The following is a 23,058-nucleotide window of genomic DNA, read 5'->3' as shown; positions in this document are numbered from 1 at the left end:
TGTATGTAATATACACAGTATGTATTCATGTCTTTATGTATGCCTGCTAGTTTATAGTCTTTAGTCGAGGGAGTAACAATGTAGTGCTATGAAAGGAAATTGCCTTCTGTAGTCATGCCTTAGACACACTTACTTTGCTTTCTTGCGCAACAGCTTCTGGGATTCAGGATAATGAAGTAAAATTTCATTTAGGTCTTTTTTATCCAAAATGAAAAGGTTGGTAAATCCGTGAGCAACTACATTTGCTGTCCGTCTGTTTCCACCTCCCACAGCGAGAAGACTGAAAAGAGCCAAAAAAAACAAATTCTCAGAGTTATCTCTAGTTATGCAGGGGAAATTATAGAGAGAACAATAGAAAAAAAGGTGAATGTTAAGGAGATACTGAACAATGCACACTTTCTACTAATTAGTTTATGCATGCTGCTACAGGTAATGGACCTATTATCTAGAATGCTTGGGACCTGGCAGACAAACTTCTTGGATGTTATGAATAAGTCAGGAAAGTCCATTCTTCTGGGTGAGGGCCAAGGTACCTTATTTTCTAGTATGGCTGGCAACCCAACAAGCTCACAGCTTAGTACTATACTGACTGCTATGTATTGATGGCACGTTATGTTTTGGTGGGCAGTTCTGCTGACACTTTCTCAGCTGCCTTACTATGCTGGGCACACTTGATCGCATGTTGGGTGACTTTCTTCTTTGCTTTATTTCTGTGGGTGAATCTTGCAGTTTAACATCAAGAACAACAAGGGCACAAGCAAAGCTGGACGCAGCCATCTGGGCGCCCTAAGTAACCCAGCGGGCCTATGCAAGCTGCTCACACCCCCCTGCAGCATCACCACACATGCACACACGCGTTGACACTGCTGGGGGAATGTGCACTGGAATAGCACTGACAAGTGGGGAACAAGAGGCCAGCGCGGTGATGCTGCAGAGGTGTAGGGGCAGCACAACTGGAGCAGCATTGACAAAAGGGGGGCGAGGGCCCAGACTAGGGGTAGGCAAAGAAGAGTTATGTACCTAGTGACCGCCCATTGTTGCGCCCTAGGCACGTGCTTCTTCTGCCTACCCCTAGTTCTGGCCCTGGGCACAAAGACCAAATATTTAAGTTAATGTTTTACCACAGTGCTGTCCAACTTCTGTTGTACTGAGGGCCGGAATTTTTCCAACCTACGTGGTGGAGGGCCGATAATGGAAGCCAGTTTTGACCACTCCCCTTTTTGAAACCGCACCCACTTGAAACCACACCCATGTTATCACATGACCATACCCATATTAATGGTTGTAGTACAGCAAAAACCTGCCATACTCTGCCTTCCCTACCCTGCCTGTGTGTGCCATACTCTGCCTGCCCTACCCTGCCTGCGCGCCATACTTTCACTGTGTGTGCCATTCTTGGCTGGTTTGTGCCATACTTGGCCTGTGTGTGCCATACTCTGCCTGCCCTACCCTGCATGTGTGTGCCATACTCTGCTTGCCCTATGCTGCCTGTGTGTATGGCACACACAGGCAGCATACAGTGACACAATGCTGGCACTGCTCCTACAGTCTGCACAATAACTATATATTAAAAAGCTATTTAATTGCAGTACCACCTCAGTATTTGTTCTTTTTGTAGTATGCAGGGATTATTTGTGGGTTTCTACTCCTCCTGAGGTGTGAACAGGGGAACAATGGGGGTGATTACAGCCTGAGCCTGAGGTGTGAACACTGCAGGGGGTGAACAATGCAGAGATTAAAAGGTGTGAACAACACAGGGGATTACATATTTAAACAATACAGTCTGATTACAGCCTGAATCTGAGGTGAGAACCATGCAGGGGGGCAGTTAATCACAGTACTGTACTTTAAAAGCTTACACAAGAGTAAGCCATCAAAGCAGCCAGACAGGTGGGGGGCCACACAGAGGGGGGTCGCGGGCCGCCAGTTGGACAGCACTGTTTTACCAGAACTGGTTAACAATAATTTGGTTTCTGCGTTGTCAAGATCTAGGAAAATTATTTTGACAGAATTTTTTTTAATGCTTTTCATTCAAACAACTGCAGGACACCACATCCCAAAATTCATACACACTATGCCATTTAGAACATTTTGACTTAGGCTTTAAATACTATTAATATTCTGTTTCACCTTGTACTGAAACTCACCTGATTTCTCCAAACACAGACCCTGCTTTTAAAGAGACAAGTACAGTTTTGCCATCAGGTCCTCCTAGCACCTGGACTTGTCCGGCTTTGATAATATACATTTCCCTTCCAATTTCCCCCTGGGAAGAAAGAAATCATCTATAATACAGAATCGACTATATGTACAAAATGAATATTAATGGTCCAACAGACAAGAACGGTGTAGATAAATTCTCTCCAAGCAACACATTTAGGTTCAACCACTAACTTTCTGTCACGTACAGGTAGGAATGCACCAAATCCAGGTTTCCGTCCCGGATTCAGCTAAGATTCTGCCTTTCTCAGCAGGATTCAGATCCAGCCTGGTTGAACTGAATCCGAATCCTTAAAATCCAGACTTTTTGTCACATAAATGTGTAAATTGAAAATTTATCACTGCCCCTCCACTGCCTAATCTGCATATGAAAATTAGGATTACGTTCTGTATTTGGGTTTGTTTCAGGGTTTGGCTGGATCCCAAAATGTGGATTTGGTGCACCCCTTACAGGCAGCAAATATTCACATAATATTAGATTAAGAGATAATGAGAAAAGCTACTCCATGAGGCCTTTATCAAAGTATGTAATATTAAAGGGAGGCAGGCATCGCCATCTGAGTTTTTCTGACTTAAATGAGTTACACCATAACAATAATGTCATAAAATAACACTGTTAAACTGTGATCAGGCAATGTAAAAGAAAATATGCACCTCTTTTTACACCGTTTCAGTGTAATAGATAATTTTACAAAGCATGATAAATAGGCCCATATTTGTATATATTAATGGATAGAAACTAATGATGTACTACTAATTAAATTAATGATATCTGCAAAAAGATGTGGATTAATAGTCTCTTGCTGTCTGGCTCCCCCAATAAGGATGGCACTTGCCACATGCCCAGAAAATAATGAGTGTATTGTATAAAAGTAATTACCTGTCCCTTACTAACAAGAGGAACCTCCTGCCAAACAAACACACACTATTGGCCCAGCAGCAGGTGAGTGATCAAGCAATTGGGCCCACTATATCCAAAGACTATTCTTGCTTGTTCAGTTTAGCCAGTGAGAAAATATTATTTGGTTTTCAATAAAAAGTTAAAAAAGTTAAATTTCTAGTTAAATTAGAAATATCTGTCATAAATCACATGTGAATAATTACCTTTTTACAGACATAATCTCCTGGTAAGTAAACCACAGAGCGCAGTCTCTTCAGCATATCATAAATCATCTGCCTGTCGCACCCCTGAGCAGAAAAAGAGGCATGCTTCATGTCTTTCATATGATTAGCATCCTTAACATTATCCTCCCTGTGACCATCATCTTTATTGAGTACATAAGGACAGAGAGGATGTTCAGCTGCTATATACTCTGGCACCTAAATAAAATAGGCCTAAACTTGTAGAGCAGGAACAACTAGCAGAATATACTGTCTGTATTACTACACAGAAAACCTGTGAGGGTACTTTATTAATGTAAATATGTAATTGAATCAAAATTGATTACTATTTAGCTCTGTAACACAACAATATTTTGAATATATTTTTTCTCATTTTGGAGTGCTGATGTTTTATTGGCTATCTTGCTTTTCCTCTGGGTCCAGTATAATTGGAAAATATGGGATTCCCTGTTCACATTGCAAACCAGGTCCAGAAATCTGTACTCCTGTATCATCCTGGCCTTATTCCCCTACCACAATGGCTGTCAGGACAAAATTTTTATTTCTGTGCTTTCTAGTTGATTTAAATTTAGAGGCTGGACCAACAGCTCCACCTCATGGCCATCTTGGAAAATGTACAGCAATTACCTGGAATGGAAGCAAGGGAATTTACCTGAAACAGTATTACTTTGCTCACAATACTGTAATTGACATCGATAGCAAGGTCCAATCTCATCTTATCAGGAAGCTGAACCATGAGTTCTGATTCATCTGGAAAGATAAAGAATTTGTTATATTGGACATGAGCTTGCGAATTTCTGAAAGGCACAGAGGAAATTCCATGAGTTTTCACTGCACCAGTCTTTCTCAGTGAGCTGTAAGACTTCCGCTATGTGTCATCTATAAAACTGTAGCTATCTCAGTTACCACTTTCCCTTCCATCCTACTGTCTCCAAGTAGATACATTTTAACTCTTTCTTCTGTAAAGTCCACTGTGCCCTTTATACGCATTGTTTGTTCTGCTCTTGTAGGAAAGTAGGACCAAAGTGCCAAGCTCGGATAGGTTTGAAAATTTTGGGGGACTTTAAGTACATAGAGACTATAACAGCCCATCACAGGCCCAATAAATATTGACTGTCTATGGCATCTTACAGCAGCCTCTCTGGCATTTGCCAGAACCCACAGATTGCCAGTCTGGGCCTGCCTCTATACCCTCACAAATAGCTGTAACAAATAGCTGTAACAGTCACTAAGTGAAGCATTTGATTCTCCTAATACTAGCTGCCAGTAATGGTGCTTCAGTCCCAGCACCTTCAATCTATTGCCATGATCCATCATCATTCCTGTGAGACCCAGGGAAATTGCCAAACATACACCATTTAGCTATAGCTAAAACTGTCAATTATGAGCTGTGTTTATCATAACTGTAGAAGTGTTATATAAGTGTCCACAACTTTAAAGCCATTGCCGCAATCATCATGTGTTTCTTTAGCAGGTAGACAGAGTGAAATTCAACCTTACAGACTCACCTCTGGCCCTATTTAGTTTCTGTTACATGTAATTTGAGTGGCTGGCATGTAATATGAGTGGCTTGTGTATTTCGGTGTTTGGCTAGGAACTGATGATTTCTGTAAATAAGTGCTTTAAGTGTGGTGCACATCTGAGTAAGTAGATATAATGTGGATCAGGCAGCAGTGCATATGGGCAGACTATGCATGAGAAGTTCTTACCAAGCATGCCCTGGGATTGCCATGTGTACTCATACCACATCTTGACACGGTTTTGCACACTTCGAGGAATTTTGTAACAGTTCATGTATTTAATAGTACTGTCCATACAGCTGCGGTAATATGTCTGTCCTGCTGTCGCTGCCCCAACCACATCTCTCATCTAAAGAAAGAGGACATGGTCTCAAAATGATAGCATGCAAACAGCATGGTGGCACAACAGCATCCTGCCCTGTCTTATCTAGAGTTTATTTGCATCTAACTGTAAATATTTTTTTTTAATGTAAAGCTAACAAAATAATTGATTTAAATCTACTTAGTGCTTCTTTGAGCACATTTCCAGTCTAAATGAATTTCTACTTTTTTGGGTCAGGGTTTTTCACGTAGCAAAAGTCACAAACCCCAAAAAAGTTGCAGGAAAAAAAGTTGCCATTTGTTTGAGACTTATTATGCGTTTTTTCAGCTACAATTCTGAATCTGAAAACTCTGCTTAAAACCTTTCGAGGTCATGTAGAAGTTAATGGCAGATATCCCCTCCCCTGGAAAATTTTACTTTTCAGATTTTTGATGTGGGTTTTTGTGCGACAATACGAAAAAGTCACACTTATCATGTGTCAAGTTGAAAAGCTGTGCTTTTTGCAACTTTTACCTGCACATGCTTTTTTGATAAACGTCTGAAATTTGTGGAAACGAGTTTATTCATGGTTTACAAAAAAATATCATGAGATAGATTTGAATTTTAGCAAATCAGACCCTCATTCTGTACATACCTGACCAATCATGACGGAAAAGGCAAACACACCCATGAAGTAATTTAGTAGCTGAAACCAGAGTTCAAAAAGTGTGTCTGGGTCAGGAAGTCCTCCAATGGTTATCAAGGTCTTCACAGCCCAGTAGTAGCATCGGATATAACTAAAAAAAACAGGGTGTCTGAGCAGGATGTCATGTATTATGAACAATATTGCTATACTATTAATAGAAAGAAACTAGAAGAATTATTTATGTTTTAACTCATTACTGCACATTCTAATTTATATTATCATCATTCACATTCTAAACAGTGTTGGACTGAGCGCCAACCAGAGAACCTGATGTCACGGGCCCCTCAGCCAAAGCTGGTGGGCCCCGGACAAACCAGTCTGACACTGATTAGCTCTTTCTTTCCCATTTTTAGGGTGGACACACAGAGCTACTAGTAGCAGCTACTTGACGTGGCAACTAAAATAGACAATTCTGATCATTTACTGATAATTGTCTCTATGTTTGCTTTAGCAGAGGCAGTTCTCAGTATTGTTTATGGTGGGGCATTTTCTGGCTTTTGTAGCTGTGGAAAAAGTAGCTGCTACTAGTAGCTTCTGGTGTTTTTACCCTTACTATGGAAATTCTTTCTGAGAAACTACCTCTGCCAGCCCTATATATTTAATTGCCTCTCTAGGTTCTCCTGCCTATCTGTGGCAATTAATTTGGTGTCAGTCATTTCCCTGATCCCATCACAGACTTCTCAATGAACACTTTCTTTTCTTTCTAACTACTGGGAATAAATAACATACATAGTAACATAGGAAGTTAGGTTGAAAAAAGACGTATGTCCATCACGTTCAACCATAATGCCTATATATAACCTGCCTAACTTCTAGTTGATCCAGAGGAAGGCAAAAAACCCCATCTGAAGCCTCTCTAATTTGCCGCAGAAATAAAACACAAGCATAAACTGAAAAAGGTTGAAAAGAGTTGGTGCTTTGTGCTCCAGAAGGGGCAAATGGCCCACTAAGGTTAGGGCCCACCAGGAAAAGTCCTGGTATCACGACAGGCCAGTCTAATACAAGTAGCAATGAATTACCTTGCACAGTTGATTTACACTTCAAAGCAATGGGAAGCAACTCATAATGCCATGTGTGCCTTGTGTATGGAATATTTATTATTCTAAATATTTTTGTTTTAGAGCAGTGCATGCCCCAAAGGATTAGAATTGAATAGACATGAGAAATAAAATGGTGAGCTTGCAGAAGCAAAGAATTTGTCTCCACCTAAACTGGGAATGAATCCTACGTATTTTATCATCATCTCATTCTGGAAGGCTTTCTGGTAACTGATGGATGTTTTGCAAGGTATACACTAGCAGTGTTGCATTATTAATCTTTTATAGTGTCAGCCACTGAAAGATTAAGTGACTTGCTCATTCCACAAAGAGCGTGCATAACAATTTCTTATTTGTTTTTCTAACAGCATTTCTTACCTGTTCCCTACACCATCAAAGACCCATGGGGTGGAGCTCAGACCCTCATAGTCAGAGGCCCAATAGTATAGACAGGCATTCATATGAAGGCAGTAGAGAAGGTAAGCAGTGGTTCGAATCACCCTGCAAACAAATAAGCATGCATCTTGTTAGAGCCCCTTCACACCTGTTAAATCTAGCCACTGCAAAGCCAAGAGGTAGTCACTTTGGGCTTTTAGTCCAAATTGGACTAACACTGAGACCAGAATAACCTAAAATTTCCAATCTGAATATCACACAGAAACAATCCAAAAGCAGGGTGCAATCAGGCAGAAAGGTTAAATACACGACTCAGCTGTTTTAGTGAACTGTATGGTTAGTAGATTGCCCTGAGCTGAGCGTCAGGCCTCGGAGGAAGTGTATGAAGAGATGAGAGCTGATATATAGAGAGGAGCAGAAGAATGCAGGTGAAAGAAGGTGCACTTCATTGGTCTGGGGTATCAGGTGAGTGATTACAGTCACTGGAGTGTGCCTAACATTTGGCACCCCCCTCATTGATTAAGACTTTTCCTTTAAAGGGGAACTCTGGCTTCCATAGCAAAATTTATTATTTCATTATAAATCATGAATATGCTGCATTTTTTTTTAATTGGTGAATATTGCAAAGTTTCTTGAAATGATGTTTATTTTCAAAAGTTTTAAGTTGTATTTGGGTGGAGTTCCCCTTTAAATGGAAAGAACGGTCAACTGTTGCTGCAGTGAGATCCAGGAATATGAGTATGAAATAATGTTCCTGGTCTTAAGCAGCATGAATATCGTTGAGGACCTTAGTTAGAACCATTTCAGCAGAGTGACCTGTGGAGAGCACATTTTTCATGAGAACATACCAGAAAAGCTAGGAATAAGTAAGGGAAAAATATTTTTGCTCACTGACAGCTCACATATTTTTATCAGATAACAAAAAGTGAAAAAATTAGATATTTGTGGGCTTTGATTAATCTGTTGTTATTTATACTATAATCCATATAATCAAACACAATCACTTACCTGTAGATGTAAGCTTTGCTCAGGATTGCTTCTAGACGATTGTTAAATTCAAAGAAAGCCATGTACTGCATAAAGAGAATGCTTAATGTAAAGGATCTGGTGTGAAAAACTTACAGTAGGTTTCATGTATTTGCCATAGAAATGGCAGATATGTAACACATTATGTGTTTCCAAGCAGAATCAACTTTATTTGCATAACCAAGCCTATTATTAAACTGTAAATAAGGACAAATTTTATAAGGACCTGTGGTGTAACTTGCCTCAGCTGACCCCCCACAAAAATGAATGCAGTCTGACTAGCACATAAAAAAAAAGGCTGCCCTGATTAAAGGGTTCTACTTGCATGCCGATCTCTGCATCTACATTACACTCTGACATCAGGTAGGCAAACAATGAGTATCCCCTTTAAGAATACCTCCCAACATTTGAAAAATGAAAAGAGGGACAAAAAGATTTGGCATGCGCACATTTTTTTGGCCATGCCTATTTTTGTGGCCACACCCCAATTACCACACCCCATTTGTTTTCCAAAAATACTCCTTTTATATAGTTGAAATGGTGTGATCAGACGCAAAATGTGCTATACCCTCATACTGTACTACATAAGGAAAACAATATAGCAACTACTACATATAAAATACAAATATAGAGAGAAGGCAGTCAGTTATAAGTGAGTTATAACTATGTACCAGTTTTGCCCCCCCCATACACAGTGCCCCCAATGGCCCAATAGACAGTACCCCCCATACACAGTGCCCCCATACACAGTACCCCCAATTTCCCCCATACACAGTGCCCCCATAGACAGTAGCCCCCAATGGACCCCATAGACAGTGCCCCCAATTGCCCCCATAGAAAGTACCCCCATACACAATGCCACCCGTAGAAAGTTCCCCCAATTGCCCCCATAGACAGTACCTCCCCATACACAGTGCCCCCAATTGCCCCATAAACGGTGCCCCGCGAAGTCGTCGTCATCTTCTTGTTTTTTGGCTCCTTCTTCTTCTGCGGCTCCTGCTCCTTATGTGGCTCCTTGTGCTGCGGCGACAGGCCCTTTTGTAAGGTTGTGCCCTGTGCGTACGTGTGACGTCAATAAACACAGGGCGCAACCTTATAAAAGGGCCTGTCGCTGTCGCACAAGGAGTCTCATAAGGAGCAGGAGCCACACAAGGAGCAGGAGCTCCCGGCCGGCCCGGCCGTAATAGATTGAAGGGGGCCCAAGCCAGTCAGAAAACTGTAGCATGGCCGGGCCCCCTTTAAAAGTGAAGATTGGCTGGGCCCGGGGCAACTGTGCCCCCCTGATGGCAACCGAAACGGCAGCAGGAAATGCAGGACATTCATTGAACTATCCAGGACAGCGGGATATTAAACCTGGGACAGTCCCGTGGAAAGCGGGACAGTTGGGGTGTATGCCTTTAAATACTTTAGTAAAAGCCTTGCTAAGGACTTGGGTGTTCCCTGTAACTAAATATTCAGTTACAGCAAAAGTGATTTATTAACTTTTTTCCCATAAATCAATTTAATTTATTAAGCTTTGTTTTAAATGATAATATTGAATTTTTTTTTAGGAATTCAAGGCTGAAATTATACCTGTTTATACCTTATACCTTGTTGGACACCAAAAAGGTTCTGTACAGAACCTAAATTGATAGCTCCCTAGACACTCTGGGGTCCACTCACACACCTTAAATTCCTCAGTGATTCCATGTTTTTTGGAAAAAATATCAGTCTTCATATCTTTATTTTTCTCTATGAATAATATTGGCTTCAAGTATCATTCTACTGGCCTGGCTGGCAAAATATAGATTGGATGGCAACCCTGGCATTAGGTAATGTTTAAACCTACCATTAGATCAAATATTGACCCTACAACACTGATGAAAGCCCCATTAATCAAGTTCAGTTATCCATAAATATGCACATACTTTGTTAACTGAAACCAGGCCACTTCAGAGTGACAATTCTCTGGAGTGATGCCCCATACATTGTATTCTTATTGGGAGGGATAGAAACATACCTTTAAAATACGTGGCAATCTCAATAAAGACTTGACGCCAAATTTCAAATAAAGAAGGTCCAATGGAAGGAGAGAAATGAGATCCATCTACCAATAAACAAGCAGAGACTGAGGATGGTATAAATGTAGACTGACTTCTCTTTACCCTGACTTTATATTTCTAATGCTTAATTTTACAAACTGTTCATAGATAACACTTAGGGTGAAGACACACTGAGCTACTACTAGCAACTACTTTTTCATGGCTACTAAACTCCAGAAAAAACCCTGCCATAGACAATACTGAGAATAGCCTCTGCTAAAACACACAGAGACAATTATCAGTAAATGATCAGCATTGTCTATTTTAGTAGTCACGACAAGTAGCTGCTACTAGTAGCTCTGTGTGTCTTTACCCTTAAAAGTACAGGTATTATATACCTTATATGGAAACCTGTTATCCATAAAACTCCAAATTACAGGAAGGCCATCTCTAATATATTCCAAGGCAGGGGTCCCTTGGGGGGTGGGTGTGAGGCCCCTGTTGGGCCCTGAGCCCCCCAGTCTGACCCTGGAGTTGCTCCCTTCAGCACAGACAGCTTGGTGTAAAAAAAATTGTATTTATTTTTTGAAGTTCAGATAGTGTTTATGTATGTTTTTTTAGTGTAAGGCCAACTGCATGAGCTGTAGTTATACAGGCAGTAAGTTAATTAAAATATAATATACTGTTTCCCTGCCCTGGTAAAACTGGTGTGTTTGCTTCAGAAACTTTACTAGAGTTTTTATAAACAAGCTGCTGTGTAGCCATGGGGGCAGCCATTTAAAGGAGAAAAGGCTCAGGTTATATAGCTGATAAACTATGTAGAATATAATGGTGTTCTACAGTGCTTATCTGGTATCTGTTATTTATCCTGTGCCATTTGGCCCTGTTTCAATTGCCTCCATTGCTTCACAGCTTCTTATTAATATAAAAACTACAATAGTCTTTCTGAAGCAAACACACCAGTTTTACCAGTGCAGGGCAACAGAACATTATTTTTTAATTACTTAAAAAAAAAAGGAACTTTAATTTTTTGGTGTTACTGGTAATTTAACCCCCACCAACCAGATACGAGTTTAAATTCCAAGCCCGAGAGCAGCAGAATAAAAAATATAAATAGTTAAAAAAACACACAAAAATACAAAAATGAAAACCTATTGCAAATTGTCTCAGGGGTATATTTATCATGCTGTGTAAAAAGTGGAGTGAAACATTACTGGTGATGTTACACATAGCAGCCAATCAGATGCTTTGCTTTGGTTCTTTAACTGTTGAAATCTAATTGCTGATTGGTTGCCCTGGACAACATCACTGGCAATGCTTCACTCCACATTTTACACAGCATGATAAATATACCCCTCACCATTTTGCTGACTACATCATACTGTGTAAAATGTAAATGTGAATTAAGAATTGGAATTGGAGGGTAATATATTGTATATTTAAAAGCCCGGAAAGCCTGGATTTCTAATGTCATGGAATATGTTAGAAAATGATTAACATGTAATGGTAACAGGGTTTTGCAGCTTTGTTGCAGCATGTGATACAATTGTGCTTAGGACAGCTCCACCTACCCTATCTTTAATGAAAGGTAAAGATTGCATTTTTTTTCAGCATCTTTATGGCTCTAATACATTTTAATCAAATGCAGAGAAATGGAAATTCATATAATTTACCTTAAACCGTTCAGACTTGAAGTAATGCTCACGCATATCTTTCTTATTTGTCTAAAGAGGAAGAAATGAGAGGGCAATTATTATCTACTGTAATAATAAACTCATTGGAATTAATTTACTTACACTGATTTGCTGAAGGGTAGTAATCCATAATCTTGTAATTTGCCTGGGAAGCTTACCCCATTTATTTTTTTGTGTAATACCACAAGGATCAATGTCTGCCAGTAATACCACAAGTAATACCACAATGATCCTCCTTCCTTTGTCAGAATGTTCACCCCTGAAATGTTGATTCTTGTAATATTACTGGCAACATAAATAGGGTAAGCTCCCTGTCAAACTGCAAGTGCGTTCTCTGTCCTTTTATCTTGCAGTATGACTGAGACATCACCATGTATCTAGGGACCAGGCACCACTGCACTATTTTCATTAAATTAAGGGAAAGTGGTGTAAAACCTTCTACCAGTAACCAGTAAACCTGTTATCAGTAACCCATTACATCCATTTTTTAATTAATGTTGGTTAGTCAATGGCCCCCATTGTTGTGCCCCAAAAAGGGTATTTGATTCCACTGAATATTATTCTTCAGAGAAATTGATTCTGTTTTATTAAAACGTTTTTGTCCCAAAATGTATTTTCCATCATTCTGTAATGATATCAAAACGTAAAAAAAGACTATAGACTTTTTTGTTATCTGTTTCAATATGACTGGACAAAGATTGCAAGCTGACTTACAATGATGTCGCCTCCTCGGACAAACTGTAGCCTGCTCTGGAACACAGTAATGTCTAGTAGGTAGATAAGGTCGCACAGGTAATCCATGAGCAGCCAGTAATGGATGTTGCTAGGAGTTTGGTATGGGAAAGCCCAGCGCACAGGGATTAGCCAGCAGTTCCAGTTCCACGCCAATACGACAAAAAATAGCCACAACACATACATAACATCTAGAAACAGGAAACCAAAGGTCACAGGTGGCTTAATAATGATATTCTCTAAGACTACTTGTACAATATTGCTTTGGGCTTGATTTTGCAGCAAAGATGTTGTTCTGTCTTATACCCCATTTCCATTTAGATTGTTACTTTATTAAGCTGGACCCTTTTTACCTTTTGTACCAATTAGCATTTTGTGTTTCATGTACATACCCTTGTTTTGTGCTAGCAGTAATCCCCAACCTGCCTGAGGTCAGTGTATTTTATGGGACAGCCTCTACTGGCTTATAGGCCAGCCTCTACTCAATGATGCTTAAAAGACCCATGGACTGAATAGATGAATACTCTAGGACAGTGCTGTCCAACTTCTACGGTGCCGAGGGCCAGAATTTCTCTAGCATACATGGTGGAGGGCCGCTAATGGAAGCCAGTTTTGACCACTCCCCTTTTTGAACCACACCCACTTCAAACCACACCTATTTTATCACAATGGTGGTAGCACAGCAAAATCCCAAATGCTTGGTCTTTACTGTAGGGATATCAACCATCATTCATATGTGAAAGAATTATGTCATATTAAGATATACCCTTAAATTCCATATGCCTCCTCCTCCCCTGTGGATAGCAGAGCAACCCCCAGTACATAATTACACACCTTAGGGACCATTTAATCGCTATTTCCAACTGCTAACAAACTCCCACAACAAACCCCTGCCAGGTTCACCTCCCACAAACAGCATAGGGCAAGCAGAGTATGGCACACACAGGCAGCACTCTGCCTGTCCTATGCTGTCTGTGTGTGCCATACTCTGCCTGTCCTACCCTGCCTGTGTGTGCCATACTCTGCCTTCCCTATGCTGCCTCTGTGTGCCATACTCTGCCTGCCCTTCCCTGCCTGTGTGTGCCATACTCTGCCTGCCCTACCCTTCCTGTGTGTGCCATACCCTCCCTGACCTATGCTGCCTGTGTGTGCCATACTCTACCTGCCCTATGCTGGCTGTATGTGCCATACTCTGCCTACAGTCCCTATGTCTGAGGTGTGAAGAAGTGAACAATGGGAGTGATTACAGCCTGAGCCTGAGGTGTGAACACTGCAGGGGGTGAACAATGCAGAGATTAAAAGGTGTGAAAAACACAGGGGATTACATTTTTAAACAATACAGAGGGATTACAGCCTGAATCTGAGGTGAGAACCATGCAGGGGCCAGTTAATCACAGTACTGATACCATTTAATGCTTACTCAAAGGCCATCAAAGCAGCCAGACAGGTGGGGGGCCACACAGAGGGGGGTCGCGGGCCGCTAGTTGGACAGCACTGCCCTAGGAGGAGCCGCACACATGTATGGCCACTTTACTATTGTTTTATTTGGACTGACCACCTAAAACAAGAAGTCAATGGTCAGGCAGTATGCTTAATTGTCATGTCTGGCCAGTTGGCCAGTTGGCCTGTTATCCTGCAGTTGTTAATATATTTAAATTCCATTATATCATCATGGACCACAGGTTGCTTCTAAAGTCTTAATCATTTTCAAAAGTGAGTCATTATCATATAAAATCCTTGGGATGCTATCTCTTGTACGCTTTTATAAAGTTACTGTTATAGCCTTGGCCACCATCCTTACTACTACTTACTAGTCAGAGGGTCAATGCTGGATGGAAATTTGAGTTTCAGGAGACGGTCACGCCACGGCCTGGTCTTAAACTTGCAACATAGCATTTCACAGTAATGTTCCTCTTCTGCCTGGGCTTCAACTTCTACCTTCTTCTCTTCAGCTGGTGGGGGTGGAGGAGGTGGGGGAGGTGCACTTTTTTTGGATGGAGCTAAAACAGATAAACATTATTATCACACTGTATCCTGTTAGTATTACACATGATATCTCTGCCCTAATGCTTTCTCAAAGTCCCATGGAAATGGCACTGGTCTGTCTGAGTTTAGTGAGTCACAGGAAAACATGTTTTCTTCAAAATGTATTAGTTAATAGTGCTCCTACGGCAGAATCCTGCATTGAAATCTGTTTTCAAAAGAGCAAACAAATTTTTTTATACTTAATTTTGAAATTTGAGTGGGGCTAGTCATATTCTTCATTTTCCAGGTGCCCACAGCCATGTGACCTGTGGTCTGATAAACTTCAGTCACACTTTACTGCTGCACTGCAAGTTGGAGTTATATCCCCCCCACCCAGCAGCCGATCAGCAGAACAGTGGGAAGGTACCAAGATAGCAACTGCCTCACACCTGCATTTCTAAAAATGTTCTCATGCCCCACTTAATGCTAGATATGATAACAGCACTCAATAGTAAAAATCCAAGTACGGCTCATGAACAATAATTGTGCTGGTGTTTCCTATCTCTAGTTATATCTGCTAGCATTGCTGAATGCCTTAAAGGAGAAGGAAGGTACCATCACTGGGGGGTGCCAAATGTTAGGTACCCCCCAGTGATTGCAATCACTTACCTGTTAACCCAGCTTGGTGCTCCTGTTAGGAGAAAACTGTACCAACCTGGGGTACCTGCAAGTGATCCTCTTCCTTCCTTTCCAGGGGCCGATGCATACATAATAGAGTGAAAAAGTTGGATTTTTTGTTAAGGTTTGGATTTTCACTCTACTGCCCATTTGCCAGCAGCATGAGGTAAGAATAAGGAAGAGGATTGCTTTCCCACAGTACCCCAGGCAGGTGCATTCTGCTAACAGGAGCACTGGCCCGGGGCATCAGGTAAGTGATTTCTTATTATTTTTGCGCCCCCCAGTGATTGTACCTTTCCTTCTCCTATAATGGTGGGTTTGCTGAAAATTCACACAGCTGGTCCAATAAAAATATACCTGCACCTTAAAGAGAAAGGACCTCCCTATATCTATCATTATAATTACAAACAAATAACTAGACTCCTGGTAAAGGATTCATCACATGAACCAAGAATGGGGGGGGGGGGGGGGCAATTTTAGCTGCAGCCAAAACTGATGTAGAAGCAACCACAGCTATAATAACTATGTATAACCTCAAGGGTATTTAATATGTTGTCACTGCAGGGTCACTGTACAAATATCTAAAGGGTAGAAGCAAAGTTTTCTGTACTTCTGACTATAACTATATGCCCCAAGTCAAGATAAAGAAAAGACCAATATACTTACAAGCAGATGGACTTTCATCTTCAGAAGACAGTTCTGGATCAATCAGTTTCTCTTTCACACGTTCTGTCCGGTCCTTAAACATGCGAACCAGTTCCTGCAGGCGCTCTGTTATTATTGCGCTACTGTGACTGATTGCTGAAGCAGATCTTTCCATAACCCTGAGAACATTAAGAGAGTTCTGAGTGGTTAGCTTGCTTTGCCAAAGAGGTTACAAAGGTACAGAAAGAAAATATCTATAGTTTTGTAATTTTGCTGTAGACCAAAGTAACTTCTAATTACACCATTGAGTAAAAAAATGTTTTACCCTATCCTAGCCTTTTTAGCCTAACAAGTCTTGACCAGGTAAACTGTCATGTTTGGTATAACGATTCTTTAAAAAAGTGCCCTTTTTTGCAGGGAACAAATATGGGACACATATAGAAAAAACCTGTAGTGAAAAAGTCAAACATTAGTAAATACCATTCCCCCCCATAAAGTTTTCTCTACTGAGATTATATTTTCTGCACTTATGCTCCTGCATCTGTACAAGGAAATATGTCAGGGCTGGATTTCCCTTACTCTTCATCCTCTGGTGCAGCATCAGACATCTCCTCCATGATGTCTTCCTGGGATTGTGTCCTCTTCCTACTACATTAACAGACAAAGACCCAGAAAAAGAAAAATATTTTAGCATGTTTTACCGCACTACAAGAAAGGCAAAAAAGGAACATATTGTTTAACAAGAAAAAAAGAATCACTGAGAGAGGAATAAGTTGCAAACAGCAGTAGGAAGCAGAAAGCGAGGGGCAAAGAGAAAGAAGAAAAGGAAAATGGAAGGTAGAAAGAATGGGGAAAAATGGCCTGCAAGAGAAGGGAAGAGGGCAACAGCAAGAGGGAGTTGTAAATATTTTTCCAAAGTGATGGGTATGTGCAAATTAAAACAAGTATCTAAATAATATATAACAATACATAGAATTATATATATATATATATATATATATACACATACACAGTATTACAGTATTTGAAAGAAACACTTTTAAGTAAGTTGTATGTTACATTTTTTACATAGCTAGCAGGGCGTTAGCCTTCATTTAAAGTATTTACTTTAATTACCTTTTAGCAGGCAAAGAAGTGACAGGCACTGTAAGAGTCCTATGTTTGCATGGTGACGGAGGAGGCCTCACAAAGTCTTCATGTTCCAGAGCATCCGTAATGCTACCAGAGTCCACATCTTCAACACTGACTGCTGGATGCATAAAGGGACCCCCATCTAGAAAAAAATTTACATTGTGCATAGCTGGATGAGACAGCCCCTCACTTTCAACTATTTGCCTGCCAAAAAACTGGCAACTACAAAGAAATTCCCCTTAGATGGTGACTGAAATAAAACAAAGCAAGCACCTTGCTCATGGATGGGTGAAGGGATAGATGAATGGATCGATAGGTAGATGATAGATAGATAGATAGATAGATAGATAGATAGATAGATAGATAAATGATAGATAGATAGATGATACTAGATACAGGTATAGGATTTATTCTCTGGAAATGCATTTGTGTATTACTTAAATAGAGGAGTAAAGACTCCATATCCAAAAAATTGTAAATGCCAAACATTCCAAATACTAATCGCCATACCTGTACTAATGACTCAAGGAATTGAGCAATATTTGCATTGGGAAAAGCTAATAGCAGAGTATTCTACTGGCAATATATTGATGGCAAAAGCAGTCTGTGGAAAAGCTTGGGGAAGTGTGAGCTGATCTACCTAAGCCACGAGGGGGAGAGCCACTATCGCCCAGGAAGGAAGGATTCAGCACTCCATGTTTGAAGCTCAGAGAGAGAGGTGGAGCTCGGTAGCTAGGTACATTAGGTAGGTCATCTACAGCATCAAGCATGGCAGATTGGGAATGGCATCCATCCTGGGCACCTTCAGGCACCAGGCGGGACAACTCCACATCTGCACTGTGGAGGGACATGGCAGCTGTGTCTATGGAGAATGAGCTGAACAGGAGCCAGACCTAGAACTTAGCACAAAGAACACACATTACAGAATTTGCTATGTTCATCTATGTGGGCACACACTGACACACTCACAGGAATTCAATTATTTTGGATCCCAGTTCTTAAGAAGAATATTAATGGACTGGAGAAAATACAGACATGCAACTAGACTGGTGATGGCAGATTCTAATTACACTTTTAAGAGTGCCTTGCATGACTACTTGGCAAAGTACAATATACAAGACTTGAAATTTTGATTTTAACATGTACAGAATACGTATGTATATATATATATGTGGGTGTATAGATGGATCTGTATAACTATGTATCTATATCTATATATGCACTGGGGGTCATTGGAAGGGTTGTATTTACCCAAATTAACTATGTAACTATTTTATTATAGCACCCACACAGTTGGGTGGCAATGGTTTGGTGAGACTGGTCATTATTCACATTAGTCCTTCTCTCAGTGGAGCTTACAATAGCACAACTGATCCCCAGAATTGCCCTTGTATTAACTCTGCTCTATCTGTTTGTTCATATCAGCAAATTCACGTGCATACACATTCCATTTATTCAAACACAACTGAGACAAAAAGCTCTTTCACACATCCTACTTACCAGGTTCTGGCAATGACAAAGTGCCTGCTATCTGCACTGGGAACTGCAAACAGACAAGGTAGATTTTATTTAGTTTTTATTATTTACTAGAAATGATGGAAAATTGCTGATCGCATTCCAATAAATACACTGAAAAGACATCATAAAAGATAATGGAGGACACCTGACAATGCAGGGCTTTGCTGCAATTAGTGTTTATTAGTGTGTTCCACTACATGTTTTGGGCAAAGCCCTTTTTCAAGTGAAAGTTCACTTGAAAAAGGGAATACTGGATTTGGAAAAATTTTGGTACACTGAAAAGACACTTTGAGGCCGACACTGTGTCAGTTTGACAAAATAAATTCAGATGCTTTGAGCAGTCATGTACTGCTCACCCATCTGAGTCCTCAATGTAAATTGCATCCAGGAAAAAGGATGTGGACAAATATTTTTGTGCTGGAACAAATTATTCCAGTGCAAAAAATAGATGGCAAAATTAGCAATACTGGAGGGACTGAAGTCTAGGCAAGTCTTCTTGGCCCAAGTGCTGTGTTCTGTGTGAATCAGACAATAGGATAATCTTTTGAGATAATGGCAGGGCAGGTACAGTTTATAGTTGTGTAACTGAATGTCTTCCATTTCCCTCCTGGATTTTTAATCTTCCTCCCCATAATGGATTGATTGTCGAAATAATGCCCCCATTCTCTATGCAAAACTTGTTTATAAGGGCTCTGGCACACAGGGAGATTAGTTGCCCGTGACAAAACTCCCAATTCGTGGGCGATTAATCTCCCCGGATTGCCATCCCACCGGCGAAAATGTAAGTCGCCGGTGGGATGGCACACACTGCGCAGGCGATTTCGGCAAATCGCCGAAGTTGCCTTGCCAGGCTTTTTCGACGATTTGCCGAAATCGTGCCACCGCGTGTGCCATCCCACCGACGACTTACAGGGAGATTAGTCGCCCACGAACAGGGAGTTTTGTCGCGGGCGACTAATCTCCCCGTGTGCCAGAGCCCTAAAGCAACACTTCAGCTTAACAAAAAGCAGGGTAAATTATGCTTAAAAAGCAATTCATGTGTACTTAGAATTCACAATAATCCATAGCTTATTCAAATTACCTTTATTATAAAAAGTTTGATTTTACTGTTTTCAACTCCCTCTCTAACTGAATTTGCATGATGGGGTTTTTTTGATAGATAGTAATGAGCTCTGTGTACTGACCCCCCATCCCCCACACTCTTCCCTACTTGGTGTGATAGGAAAAAGAGCTCCTTATACTGGGCATCAGGGGGTGATGGGTATCAAATACTAGTTAAATGGTATTAAATGTATTATTTGAACCTGTAAATTAATAAAATAAAAAATGTACCTTATATTAGCATATAGTTAAATACAGAGATATATTGCTCTAATAAAACAAAGCCCAATTCGAAAGAAACAAAGATGGACAACATTTGCATTGTATAAGGCACAGTTATTACCCTTTAAGTGTTTACTGGTTGAACTGCATAAATCCCCCTTGCCCCAGTCATTTGAAAGATAAAATTGTAGATATGCCCAATGTAGGCTTTGTGCTTTCCACAGCCATATGTACACATTACCTGCTTTAAATAATTGGTCTCCTCCACAGCTTGTGTAGCTACAACAACTGAGGTGTCCAGATATTCAGGTGGAGCCTCCAGAATCACCTCGCTGATACTACGGAAAAAGAAATCTCATTAAAAAAATTAAAACTTAGGTGTCCCTTTACTAAGGTGCAATAGACAGCGATAATGGCTTGCACCTAAAAAAACACAGGAGCAGGTTTACTAAGGGCTCTGGCACACGGGGGAGATTAGTCGCCCGCGACAAAACTCCCTGTTCGCGGGCGACTAATCTCCCCGAATTGCCATGACCCGTCATCCCGCTGGCGAACATGTAAGTCGCCGGTGGGATGGCACACGCGGCAGCGCGATTTCCCGAAATCGCAGAAAAAGATTTGCGAGGCTTTTTCGGCGATTTCGGGAAATCGCGCTGCCGCGTGTGCCATCCCGCCGGCGACTTACATGTTCGCCGGCGGGATGGCGGGTCATGGCAACTCGGGGAGATTAGTCACCCGCGAACAGGGTGTTTTGTCGCGAGCGACTAATCTCCCCCGTATGCCAGAGCCCTAAAGTGTGAGCACTTTTGTCATTGCGAATATTCTGGCGCACATATATATATTATCACCTATTATTGCATTCATGCTAAATAAGTTGTCTCGCAAGGTTTACTAAAGATTATCTCCAGAATTGTTGCCAAATATAGACAAAATTGTCGCCAATTTTTAACACCCACCTGAACAGTGAAAATAATTGATTACATTGGGGAATAATGATACTTATAAATGTATTATCAATTAATTAAGAATAATTAATATAATGTGAAAATAATTGATTCCTGAAATTACTTTATTGGCCATAAGTATATTTAATAATGCATTTATTAATTGCTAATAAATACTATTTTATATAGACTATTCATTAATGTGGCCATTGGCAGTGGTGAAAAGATTTATAGCAGATTATGCAGTTAACCTAACTGAGCGCCAAAAAGCTCCCAACTCGCTAGAATTAATGCAGAAACTAACTGTTACTGTTATTACCACTTATTGCAAGACAAATCTGTCTCATTGCACTTTAGTAAACATGGAAGTGGCGTTAATTTTGTTGCAAGAATATTTGCAGCGATAATAGGTGATAGTTTATAGACAATTTTTATAAACTAGTGCTTAAATGCAAGTGCTGGTGATGGGACTAAGTGATGAGCGAATCTGTCCCGTTGCGCTTTGCCGAAAAATTCACAAATCGTTTGAAAGATTCGCGAAACAGCGAAAAATTAGCGAAACAGTGAATATTTTTTTGTCGCCCGCAGCTATTCTTTTGTTGCCTGCGGCTATTTTTTTGACGCCCGCGACTATTATTTTTTGATGTTCGACTATTCTTTTGACGCGGGCGACAATTTTTGGGCGTGCGGCGAATTTTTCTGCGCCAAATTTTTTCATCCGTTTCGCGAAACAATCTGCCAATGGCAAAATGCGGAAATTTGCCACGAATCCATGCCAGGCGAAACATTTCTCTTGAAAGATTCGCGAAACGGCAAAAATGGCGCGCGTCGAAAAAACTGTTGCCCGCGACAATTTTTTTGTCGCCCGCAGCTATTCTTTTGTCGCCCGCAGCTATTTTTTTGTCGCATGGCTATTCTTTTGATGCCCGCGACTATTCTTTTTTGATGCGCGACTATTCGATTATTCTTTTTTGATGCGCGACTATTCTTTTGATGTGGGTGACAATATTTGGCCGTGCGGTGAATTTTTCTGCAGCAAATTTTTTCATCCGTCTTGCGAAACAATCTGCCAATGGCGAAACGCAGAAATTTGCCACGAATCCATGCCTGGCGAAACATTTCGCCCATCACTAGGTGGGACACATTGGGAATTGCTAAAACATGGAGTGGTCCCTAACCTACCCATGAGCCACATTCACATTTCTCATGTTTGTAAGGCAGACGGGCAATTAGTTGCCATAATTTTTAAAATCCAGTCACTGTGCTAAAAAGCCACGTCGATTTGTGCCGCACATTACATTTAATGGAGGTGTCGTTGTGGTAATTAGTCACCGCAAGTGAATTTTTATTCACCACAATTACAGGTTTTAAAAGTCACGGCGACTAATTGTCCAGTTTGTCATTGCCCTGAGTAGTAGATTGACAATACCTAAAATGCAGTTGTTAAATAAATACCTCACTGCCAGTTCTGTGGGGGTCAGAGATAATAGCACCTTCTTGCCATTGATTGTATTTTGTGCTGATCAGGATAACTAAACAGTCCAAATCATAAGAATAAAAAAGTATCTCTGGAGCCCAAGTAAGATAGGATGATTGGCCTTTGTTACTGGCTTGCAATTATACAGTAAATATAAAATGTTGCATTTTGTTTATAGGGAAATACAATCAACAAAAGAGCAAATTCGCTTTAATTTACACAAGCCTTTGAAGGGATGAGTGTAACAATTTGGAATGTTTAAAAATTCTACAAATGTCACTAGTCCTGCAATTTTCTGTTTATTCTCTGCTTTAAATGTAATTATGTCCCTATTTCATCTTGATTCTACCAAGGTATGTATCGTCTGTAAAGCAATGAATTATATACTGAAGGATTCTTTGTGACACTGTTGCCAAACAGGTGTTTTCAATTGTTTACTCTTCTCTATACCTATATGTCACCCAAAGATATGTATTATTTCAGGTTATAGTACAACATGTTCAGATTTACCACATTTCACAATTGAATCTTCCTGCTGCCAAAGAGATTTATTTAGTGAAACTTAGCATGGTCCAACAATATTATCAGCTCATTATTTTGGG

General features: G+C 40.5%; 1 protein-coding gene across 1 annotated transcript in view; it reads right to left on the bottom strand.

The window, feature by feature from the left end:
* cngb1 (cyclic nucleotide gated channel beta 1) overlaps nucleotides 1-23,058 on the bottom strand; it is a 67,370-nt gene that overhangs the window by 6,565 nt on the left and 37,747 nt on the right. The window contains exons 23-39 of the mRNA XM_031901329.1: nucleotides 20,277-20,367; nucleotides 18,695-18,737; nucleotides 17,180-17,336; nucleotides 16,643-16,711; nucleotides 16,085-16,242; nucleotides 14,587-14,775; nucleotides 12,758-12,966; nucleotides 12,023-12,073; nucleotides 10,328-10,414; nucleotides 8,311-8,375; nucleotides 7,285-7,407; nucleotides 5,819-5,960; nucleotides 5,052-5,211; nucleotides 3,995-4,092; nucleotides 3,325-3,408; nucleotides 2,148-2,266; nucleotides 134-280 (exon numbers count right to left, since the gene is read on the bottom strand). Of these exons, the coding sequence (XP_031757189.1) occupies nucleotides 134-280; nucleotides 2,148-2,266; nucleotides 3,325-3,408; nucleotides 3,995-4,092; nucleotides 5,052-5,211; nucleotides 5,819-5,960; nucleotides 7,285-7,407; nucleotides 8,311-8,375; nucleotides 10,328-10,414; nucleotides 12,023-12,073; nucleotides 12,758-12,966; nucleotides 14,587-14,775; nucleotides 16,085-16,242; nucleotides 16,643-16,711; nucleotides 17,180-17,336; nucleotides 18,695-18,737; nucleotides 20,277-20,367 (1,992 nt within the window). The remainder of the gene's footprint in view (nucleotides 1-133; nucleotides 281-2,147; nucleotides 2,267-3,324; nucleotides 3,409-3,994; nucleotides 4,093-5,051; nucleotides 5,212-5,818; nucleotides 5,961-7,284; nucleotides 7,408-8,310; nucleotides 8,376-10,327; nucleotides 10,415-12,022; nucleotides 12,074-12,757; nucleotides 12,967-14,586; nucleotides 14,776-16,084; nucleotides 16,243-16,642; nucleotides 16,712-17,179; nucleotides 17,337-18,694; nucleotides 18,738-20,276; nucleotides 20,368-23,058) is intronic.

This window comes from Xenopus tropicalis, chromosome 4, assembly GCF_000004195.4.
Source record: "Xenopus tropicalis strain Nigerian chromosome 4, UCB_Xtro_10.0, whole genome shotgun sequence".
NCBI classification, from domain to species: Eukaryota; Metazoa; Chordata; class Amphibia; order Anura; family Pipidae; genus Xenopus; species Xenopus tropicalis.
This window is presented reverse-complemented; position numbering and strand designations above follow the sequence as displayed.